The sequence below is a fragment of the Paramormyrops kingsleyae genome, chromosome 6 (assembly GCF_048594095.1).
Source record: "Paramormyrops kingsleyae isolate MSU_618 chromosome 6, PKINGS_0.4, whole genome shotgun sequence".
NCBI classification, from domain to species: Eukaryota; Metazoa; Chordata; class Actinopteri; order Osteoglossiformes; family Mormyridae; genus Paramormyrops; species Paramormyrops kingsleyae.
In genome coordinates this window covers 18,770,974-18,781,632 of record NC_132802.1, presented here as the reverse complement: position 1 = coordinate 18,781,632, position 10,659 = coordinate 18,770,974, and the positions used below count along the sequence as shown (strand labels likewise).

Sequence of the window (10,659 nt, the reverse complement as noted above, 5' to 3'; positions counted from 1 at the left end):
GTTCCACCTGTCATTTGTTGTCAGTGTTTGACTTGGAGTGTCCTGTGTGGAGAAAGACAGATACACATTTGCACATTCGAATGACTTGTGTTTCCCACTCAAACAACTGTGTTTCCCATTCATACTCCGAAAAGCATATAGCTAAAATTATCAGCCTCTTTGTAAGTAGCATCCATCAATTAATCCATTTACCATAAACACTCATCCAATGTAAGTCCCTGGCCCAAAAAGTCACACGAAGGCATTACTCTAATGCTATTTTGGTAAACAAGCACAGATGCTTTTTAAATGTATCTGTAAAAATACAATTTATTAGATAATTATAACCTAAATACACTCTAAATAAAACTGAAGGGACTGATTTAACGCTCAGGAATATCCAAAATGAGTATTTGCCCAAATACAAGAACACATGGCATTTCTTGAACACCGATACACTTTGGGGAATTCAGGGGCACCAATTCACATGATTTTAGGCTCAATCCCAAACTATACCCTCAACACTCCACCTTAATTATGAATTACATTCACGCTGAGTTGCCCTTACAAAATGCCCTATGCACTTAAACTGAAGGAAATTTTCGCAAGAAAGATCTGAGACAGACTCACCCTCACCGCACCTTCTACAGTCTTCCTCATCAGAAAGAGGAAATGCATTTTGTTGTGACGTGACGAAATAGCTCGCTCAAGAAGCTGTATTGTCATTTCTTTAATAATGAGTGGAGTTAGTTAGGAAAATCAAATAGTTTATCTGCTGCAAAAACAACATTTGACATTTTGAGTTCTATAGGTTTTATATAATCTGGGCCATATTGTCAGAAATGTATCATCCTCTTCTGATTAATATTGTATAATTGAATAAAAATGGACAAATATTATTGTCATAGCTATCCAGCTTGTGAAAACAAACTGCATTCAGAAACGTAACTTTCAGTAACTTATACGTTTTTAAACATTCAGTCACACTAACTTAATACTAACTTGATATTTAATGTTTTATTTTAATATGTAATTGTTTTCTTACTTTCATATGGCAATACATCATCCTCAATATTTTTTCACACTGTTCTGTTTTCTGTATGCAAAGCATTGTGGGATATGAAAATGGTAATGGAGCTGCATGAGCTTGCATTGTTGCTGACTTGCTTTATGAAGGCATAATGGGCCAATTCCGCTAACCCTTAGCTGCTTAGAGATACACTTCAGTATGGCGACGGGTCTCGGGAATGCGCAAATGAAGGCAGAGTGGTAAAGCAGAGTGTGTTGGGACCGGTTTGGGATCAGGCCTTAGACTGTAGAAGAAAACTGGTGTATCTGAAGGGCCACCTACCAGACTGCCCTCCAGTGGAAATTAAACTTCTTTGCCAATTTCTAGTGAAAATGTGAAAATGTGATTGCACACATTAGTCGGTTGTGAAAAGTCTTGCATTATCTTGGCCCTTGGGGCCATTGCAAACAGCTGAAACACAGGCACATGAAACCCAGAAAGCAGGACTGTTAGGGGCCAGAGCCAGACTGACAGTATTACATGCACTTTCCTTTTAGCAGATTTACATAAGAACATAAGAACTATACAAACGAGAGGAGGCCATCAAGGTGATTCATAAAAAAAGTATTTTTCCTTAGATACTTTTTCAATACTTAGTTTATTTAAATTTAGTTTATTTATTTATTGCTTTATATTTATGGTATTCCTATGTCTAGTTAACATATACTGAATCTGCTAGGCCTTACAAATACTTGTTGCTTCACTGGAAAACATGTTGCGTACTGGAAAAACTTTCAAGTAAGGCAACAAATATTATGTTAGATCATTTGATTTAGAGTGCTTCTTATTTTGATTGCAGTGTCTAACTGCTGAACATCACCACTTTAAATTCAGTATCATTAGAGCTGCCATTATAGCTGCCTTCGGTAGCTCTTAAGTCTCGAGTTAGCCAAATCATTCATTTAATAATTACATTCCTGTAAAGAAACTTCCGTTGCGTTCACACTGCAAGCTCTTTGCAACGTGGATTACACCAGTAGCCGCATGTAAACCTTGGCAGCGGCGAAACCGATTCTGGTTCAGTGTTTCGGAGTGGTAGTCGTGTTTTTTTAAGACCGGAAATGCGGCGGTACCCGTTGGAACTCCTGGACAGCCATTGGTTGGTGTATGGAGGCGGTACCTGCAACACTCGCATGTCATTGGTCATTGTGAGTTTGCAGTACAGGCGCAGTGTGAGCTGTAACCTAAGAAGGAGGGTAGGACTCGTGGAGTTCATGCGCGAGACGGGAACCTGCACATCCGTACAGCGAGTGGTTACTCAACTAGCCGAAGTGAGTGCGTTGGATTCTGCTTAGTAACCTAGCCGTTCATTGCAGTAATATGTATATTTCTGTTCGGTGAGCACGTTAGGTGATATATGAACTCGGAGAAAAACGAAAGATTGCTGGGTAGTTTTTTTTTTAAGGGGGCGGTGCAGTTAGATAAAAATTCAGCCGCGATTTCGGGGCCTTCAGGCCCAACTATAGCGCGGGAAGCTGCACCGCTTTATTAAATATCAGTTTTTTTTTTCCTTAAATGATGTTAACTTTGGATGGCACGACAATCTGGGCGCGGTGAGAAAATGAAGTTATGGCCGCCTCTAAAGTTACAAGCTACAGATACAAGGTGTCGAGGCCCTAGGTGTAGCGTGGGTGGGCGGTTATGAGGATTAAAATGAGATTTGATGTTTTTAGATACCGAGTACGACAGAACTACAGCCCCTTGTAACCGTTTTGATAAATAGAGTTGCAGAGGTGCAAATGCTGGTAATTTGGCCTTTTCTTTTGGGAAATTCCCCTTTTGACCACGTTTCAAGTAAAGCGGGGCATTGGCCTACATAGCCTGTCTAGCTGCATTCGTCGGGTGATGCCTCACGTAATGCGATGAAAATATTTTTCAAAATAACGCTATTAATTATGAAGCTGGTAACCGGGAATGATAGAGTTGAATTGCACGTTCTAAATCATCGGGCTTAAAGTAATCGCATTAAACATACTTCATGGACCAGAGCCCTGGGGCATTTTTACGACGTAATAGACGGGTTTTTAAAACGCAGTCTGTATAATATGTAATAGCGACTGTGCTCTGAACGGTCTATTTCATTTTCCATAGTTTCATTGACGGGAAAAGTTTTTTTTTAAATATTTTTTTTAATTGTTTGCGGTATTTTAGTTGGCGATTAATTTTTCTACCGGGCTGATTCTATATTGTCATGATGGTGGTTATCCCCGCTTCCACATGGGTTTTGTGTGCTGCAAGCCAAAGAAACGTGCTAGGACTGTAGAGGTCAGTGGGCCTTACAGGTGGCACATGGCGTGGGAGCGGCTGCTCCCGTGACCCGGTGGCCATGTTGGGTTGAACCTTATTTAGACGTATCTAGCGCTTGAGTGGCGAATTAGCTATCTGTCCTAAGAAGGGTGGATATACTTAAAGCATACGTCAGATTTCACGGACAGTTTAAATAAAAACCCTGTTTTTGAGAGACGGCGCTCTATTGTATATAATGTGCAAACGGCCTGGGTTTGTAGGATCCACCGAGTTTTTTTTTTGTACAGTATTCGCCCGGAAGTGGTTGGTTGCAGCCCTGTCATGCATAATACAAGCCAAATGCTGAAGCTCTAATTAAGGCACATTTGAAGGTGGTTCTTCCCTGCCAGTTTCTAAACCTTGGCGGTTGGGTGATTAAAGACGTAAATGTAGTTAATGGAGTTATTTGAGAAGTTGCTGCATTCTGTGCTGATGCAGACATTGTAATAAGTAATATATTGACATTGGGTAATAGAATATGGTTTGCGCATGTCCTCTTTACCTTTTTCCCAAAGTACAATAATTTACATTTTTTGCTGTATATACTTGTCAAAATGTGGAACCACATTTGTTTTAAGATCTCACTATAGTTAAATTTACTGTTAAATTAAATTGATATAGTTTTTTTTTTTATATAGTCATCAGTTGAAATGGCAACTGAGTGCATTTTGTATTATAAGCTATCATGTATTACATGGACTGTGATCTTCAAGAAAGGAGTTTGGAATATCTGTTGTATCTTTTTTTTCCCCAGAAGGTGACAACATGGATATGAACAGCAGCAGCGAGTGCTTTGGTTGTGGCCGCTCTGGTCACTGGGTCAAGAACTGTCCCAATGGAGGCCGAGGCCGTGGGAGGGGCCGTGGGCGTGGCAAAGGTAGGAGACACCAAGCCATATGTGGGAGAACAGGAGTGGCTGTCTGGGAATGGGTTTAAAGGGCAAATGGGATGGTTTTCATGTGTCATTCTGTTAAGAACCTTTGACCCCCATTTTTCACTGTCTCCACCCAGATCTTTTCTGCTATCGCTGTGGTGATCAAGGTCACATTGCCAGAGACTGTGAACAGACTGAGGATGGTGAGGATGTTTGTTTTGGCAGGAACTGCATTTTTGAAAGTATGGCAAATGCATGCATTAATATGTCAAGCAGATAGACTTAAGTATGGGTAATTGGATGGTGGTTAGCGGTGTAAATCATTGGTCGATTACAATTATTGTGACAACGATTTTATGCTTTAGAATTCTTTAATTTTGTCACGATTCAGTTTGATTAATTGGGATATTTGGACATTTTTAACTCCACTGAAAAAAGATATTTCCATGGGAACAAAGTAAACAAAGTATACAAAGTAAATATTTTTAGTTTGACTTGATCTCCCTGTCTAATATTGAGTGTCCAATATGAACATGTTAACCAAAATATCGTCCATCTCTATGTCTCTGCCATCATCAGTCGGACACTCGCAAGAGTGATGGGCCTTTTAAACTGCTAACATCCTTCCAAAAGTTCCAGGATAGGCTGGCTGTGTAAAAATCAAATTAGGCAGAGCAGCGTGTTTTTTCTTTTATTCTGAAATTTTTAATGAAACTCACAAACACAAATGTTTGATCATCCATCCATCCATTTTCCAACCCGCTTATACTACTGGGTCGCGGAGGTTCCGGAAGCCTATCAAATGTTTAATTAAATAACAAAAAACACATTTGAGCCATACTTATTTTTTTGTGGATCCCACTAGTCATTTTGGTTCTCCTGCTCCAGCATACACGTCAATTTCTGCACGTTTCCTCGTTCTGAATGAAAATTTGTTCTACACTGCAATCTTGCCATGGATCCCACTGGAATGCAAACCTCTGCTCTAAAGCTAAAAGGACTTTTTGTTTCTTAGCTAGTTAGCTGTCCATTGCTGCCATAGCTAGCAAAAATACCTAATTTTTGCACTATGAAAGGGAGGCGTTTTCCAAAAGCATTGTAGTACAAAGATCTTAACCATTAGAGAGTGTTCTGAGCTACAAAACAACCGTTGAGTTTTCCTAAAGCCTCAGAAAAGATAATCGGTTAGCACTTCCGTCATGAATTTTAATGGTCATTCCCCTGCTGTCCTACATTTTGGGAAGTCGCTATTGCAGTTTTGTGCATCTGCTTGCAGCACGTATACATATGGGCTTGCATCATGAAGTAGGAATATCTTTATTATACCCCCCAAAAATCGATTCAGGTCGATGCATTGAGTCGGTACCTTAATCGAATGGTCGTGATGCATCGGCGCATCTTGACACCCCTAATTAGAGGGGCTTGCATTGCCGTTGATGGTTCTGTTTACCTATTTCCTTCAGCCTGCTACAACTGCCACCAAAGTGGTCACATCTCCAGGGACTGCAAGGAGCCCAAGCGAGAAAGGGAACAGTGCTGCTACAACTGCGGCAAGGCAGGCCATGTGGCACGTGACTGCGACCACGCCACCGAGCAGAAGTGCTACTCCTGCGGTGGGTTCGGGCACATCCAGAAGCTCTGCGAAAAAGTCAAGTGTTACAGGTGGGTGTTGCTGGACCCCTGCAGCTTTCAGAATGTTTGTGATGCATCTTTCTATGGAGCTCTTAATAATGTACATTTAAAGTAAGGTGAATTTTTGGCTTGTGATGTATGTGTGCAATTACTCAGGTATAAAGTCTAAATGGATTATAACCTATAATTAGTGCTTCACTTCAATTTGTGTATTCCTGAACTAAATCACTGGAGCTTAAATATTAGAAGGGCAATGTCAGTTTAGCTTTGTTGTGTAAAGGAGTTCAGGAAACTTCAACTGAAGGAGTGCAGTGTCATTTTAAATGACCTGTAACAGCTGAAATCCATTGTTCTTTGTCTTCCTCTACAGATGTGGTGAGATTGGTCACGTGGCCGTGCAGTGCAGCAAAGCCAGTGAGGTTAACTGTTACAACTGTGGGAAGACCGGGCACCTGGCCAAGGAGTGCACCATTGAGGCCACTGCCTAGTCCCTTCCCTCTGTTGCCCCTCCTGTTTCTGATTGATGGTTGTCATTTTCTCTGAATCCTCATCACTGGCCAAAGGTCGGCGGATGAAAGCTTGTCGCCGGCCAATGAGCCCATGACACGTGAGAGGAAGAAGGGGGTAGAGAACAAAAAAATTGACTTTCTACATTCAGTCCAAAAAAGGTTTTAGTTTGGTAGTGGTGTTCTATATGATGCTGTGCTAAATGGCCCCGTTTTCATGCCACTGGTGGACTGGCACAATTAAAGGAGTGGGAACATACGGCTCAGGTTGGTTCGGCCAGCCTTCTGTGGTTCAGCCACAGTGTCTGGGAGGGTGACATGGAAGCCTGGCCTTCCTTTGTGTTAGATAAGTGGGGAACTTGGGAGTAGGCCAAAGAGTTAATGACTTGGGGTAGATGGATAGTGATTGTGTGGTCCACCTCTTTCTGGGCCTTGCAAGCTGTATACAAGCAAAGTACAAGTTGGTTAAGCACACTAAAATTATATTATGAAACGTATATAAATTCTAGGCAAATTTGGTTAAACGAGGCCAAAGTTCTTAGTTTTGTAAGAAACTCTGTTCTTAGCATCAGTGGCAGTCTGGTGGTTTGAGTTTGGCAGTATAAAATGAGGCAATATTTTAGACCATAACAAGGAACAGAAATGAGTTTGAGGAATGTTTTTCACAAATCAAATGTTATTTTTCTATATCTCGGGCTTAAATATCATTTGCTTGTACTCAATTTTAGTGGGGAAGTTAATGCAGCTGAAATTTTATTTTAACCTATCAATAAAGATGGAGGAGGAAGCATTTCAGTGTGTCTAATTTTTACTATTTTCTGAAAACGCTGACATAAGGTGCATAGTTGGTGCAGATGTAGTAATTTAACACATCACCAAGTAAATATTAACCTTAAAATATGTACTTGTGTAAAGAATTTTTTGTGGTAACTTTGCAATAAGCATCAGCACCAAAATATCTTAGGATAACTGTAATCATCGATTTCCTTTCCTGAACACTCCATTGAATATGCATATAATATCTTTACACAACTGAAAGGTTGATTGAATGTCTAGAGATCTTTTGAGACGATTCCCAAAATCCACAGTATGTTTGGTATTCTCACTCGTGCATGTATCGCTACTTTGAGCTCTCGAAATTGAATATAGTTCATCCTATTGCTCACATCTGCTATTTTTTTAGCTTGACAAAATCAATTTGCTGCTGCAATCCAATAGCACTAAAACAAAAGTGGATTTACCCATGTTCATCTCAGAAATACAGTGAATCTGAAATGAAACCTGATATGAAACGGTGGAAAATTCTGCTTATTCAGCGTAGGCACTGATGGTTTCGTAGCGGGTATCTAATGTAAGCATGATGTCAAAGCTTTATGGTTTGTAGGTTTAATCTGCATGTTTTTCTTTGACATTTTCCTCCCAACATGAGACTGCTACTGTCTTTGTCCTGTGCGTTCAGTTCTCCATTTCTTGGTCTGTAAAATCTACAAGCGCCATTTACATTTGACCTCTGGCTTTCTGGCTAGTCTCTGATGACTCATTTCTGCAGGATCTGTCACCAGATACACTGCTTGGGAAGCTATGTTAGGGCTTAACGGCATAAGTCATGTTTGTTTGTAAATGCAGATGACAGGCTTGTCTCTTTCTGAAGGTTTCTTCGGAAGTGCACACTGAGATGTGTTGACAATAACCAGTGTCTCCAGGTTAGGAACGCCTGACTTACGGGCAACTCAAAGTAAACTGTATTGTCACCTCTGCTTTATACATTACACTATACAGAGAAACGAGACGACGTGGCTCCAGTTTAAAAACAGTGCAAAGAACCAATAAGTCACGAAAAATAAGTAATATATAAATAGAATAAGGGTATAAAGGACAAAGACATAGACACAAACATAAACATACTCGTACTGAAGAACGCACTGTCATAAAGCCTATTATATTAAAATTTATTTAACCCTTACACACTGTTTACCCTAGCCCCAGGTTTAGGGGATATACAGACAATTTAATCATTTGAATTAATTACAGCATAAATCGACGTTTCCCCACATCTATTTTAGGGTGTTGTAATTCCAAAAGAAACCTGCAAAACCATTTTTGACCACTTGATGACGCCGCAGGCCGTCAAAAGCGGCTCTGAAGCTGACCCTGGGCGCAGCTAAAAGGGGCTGTTTTCCCTAACCACTGTTTTTTTTGTGTGTTTTAAAAGAAAAAAAAAGTACAGACAAAATACAGAGTGAAATACTACCTCTTATTTGTAGTTGTAAATGGTTATTTAGGTAGGAAAAAACTGCGGCACATTGTCATGTACAAAAACATCTATTTTAACAATAGAAATATTGCAGTAAGAAGTCAAGATCAGGACACAATTCAAACAACATATTAATTACAGTGAAATCACAAACCTCTAATTATACAACTAATTATTGAAACAGTATAACAAACTAATCTGAACAAGCATGCCAAAAACAACAAAAAGACAATTTGACAATACAACCCCGTAATCACGCAAAAACATCTATCATAACGGACTAGGAACTAAATCTGGCAACTATGGCAAAAACTGCAAGACAATTCAAACAACACAATAGCAAAATCACATTACGGTGAATTCAAGTGACGTGGGACAGTTTTTGCCAATTTAATTTTTAGTGCCCTTTGAAACATTAATTTAATGTAATTAACTCACATATGATACCTTTCTGCAATCCTTAAGATGTCTCCATTTCACAATTTCTTACTTAATAGGGGCAGTGACACATGTCTATGCACTCCCTGCACCGTAAGGTAAAGTGGGGCGCATTTCAGGTAATGTGAGACAGGCGAGTTTGGTAATGTGGGACAGGTGTTTATTTAATACATCAATATTGAATAATTTTGCAAAGGGCTTTGTGAGTTTAATAGACAAAACAGCTCAAGGAACAGTTGCACATTAATTGTTGATTTATTTTTATTAAAAAGAGTCATTGAAAAAAGTCAGAATCCATTAAATTTTATTTTATTTTGGATATTGTTTTGTAGAAAATACTTAAAACCATAACATGCAAAGCTTACACTAATAGTAAAAACAGTATAAAAAAAAATATATTTGATCATGGAGCATCCTATTTCATTTTGGATTTTGTTTTGTAGAAAATACTTAAAACCAATGCATGTAAAGCGTATAAACAGTTGCTTTTACTCATTCACTGCTGCCCTCCTTTCCTCACTCCATCACTGAGCTGTCTCTCCACCTTTCTAACTTTTTTTTCTGCACATCTCTGCCTCGGTACCATCATACACTAAAACAACTGAACAAATTCAAGTTGGCAATTTTTTTCCCATTTCATGAATAAATAAATATTATTTATATGTTATGTAGGGGTGATATGGTGGTGCACTGGTTAGTGTCACTTGAAGGATTCCAGTGTCACCTGAAGGATTTCAGTGTCACCTGAAGGACTGCAGCATTGTGGCGTCAGAAGAAGAGCTGGGGCCTGAAGCAGATGCACATAATAAAATTGTTGTGAATGAGGCCCAGTCAGAGCATTTGTGTACCTGCAATCAATAATACATAAAAGGTTTTATATTGTTTATTTGCCAAAATACCTGCAGCAAAATTGCAAGTATTTTACCCACACATTGAATTCTTTAAGTAGGAGTGTGCAATTTGACGATATTAGATTGCGAACAATTAAAATGTCTCCACAATCTGCCTTTCCGGAGAGACTGTTAGTATCACACTAAAGTGCTGATTGTGCTGGTTCTATGCCTTCACCTCAGTCTTGTTGTCCAAGTTTGTTGCCAAAATATTGGCCCTCATGCACTTAAATGCAAATAATTAACAAATAATTCACCATTTCTTCTTCTATCCACATTTACATTTCTTTAGTTTTCAGTCTGTCAAAGCTTCTGCCTTCAACTGCCACCTGATCCACATTGTACCAGACCCTTATGATGTTAGGAGACCCTGGGACAGACCCAAGACGTCCTGGAGAGATTAATTTTTTCGGCTAGCTTGGGAACACCATGGGATTCCCCTGGGGGAGCTGGAGGAGGTGGCGTGGGAGAAGGAGGTCTGGGCACCTCTGCTCAATGCTCAACTGCTGCCCCTGCAACATGAACTTGGAGTGGAGGATGGATGGATGGATAGATGGATAGGTTTCCAGTGGTACAAACCAACAAAACACTGGACAAGAAATTCTAACATGGTCAGGACAATATTCAGGCACTTTCTGGAAGTACTTAGAGTTCAAGCAGGTGATTCTACTTTACATGATGATCTAACTGCTCTGTCATGAGCTGCAGCATCCACACACACTCTCCTTTTT

At 39.7% G+C, this 10,659-nt stretch overlaps 1 protein-coding gene across 2 annotated transcripts; it reads left to right on the top strand.

Annotated features, from left to right (window-relative positions):
• Positions 1-2,187: 2,187 nt before the first annotated feature.
• On the top strand, positions 2,188-7,136 carry cnbpa (CCHC-type zinc finger, nucleic acid binding protein a). 2 transcript variants are annotated; one of them, XM_023805140.2, is made up of 5 exons: positions 2,188-2,319; positions 4,089-4,211; positions 4,346-4,411; positions 5,672-5,870; positions 6,211-7,136. In XM_023805140.2, exons 2-5 carry the CDS (start codon positions 4,100-4,102, stop codon positions 6,326-6,328), a joined length of 495 nt encoding a protein of 164 aa, XP_023660908.1. In that variant the 5' UTR covers positions 2,188-2,319; positions 4,089-4,099; the 3' UTR covers positions 6,329-7,136. The 2 variants fall into 2 exon arrangements, with proteins under 2 accessions (XP_023660908.1, XP_023660909.1); XM_023805141.2 differs by having other exon boundaries at positions 2,207-2,319; positions 4,092-4,211.
• The last annotated feature ends 3,523 nt before the right edge of the window (positions 7,137-10,659 follow it).

Bases quoted from the DNA above. Each gene is read 5' to 3' on its own strand.
- cnbpa (XM_023805140.2), top strand. From the start codon at position 4,100: ATGGATATGAACAGCAGCAGCGAGTGCTTTGGTTGTGGCCGCTCTGGT. The intron at 4,412-5,671 runs GTGAGGATGTTT...TATTTCCTTCAG, and splicing joins CTGTGAACAGACTGAGGATG to CCTGCTACAACTGCCACCAA. The intron at 5,871-6,210 runs GTGGGTGTTGCT...CTTCCTCTACAG, and splicing joins GAAAAAGTCAAGTGTTACAG to ATGTGGTGAGATTGGTCACG.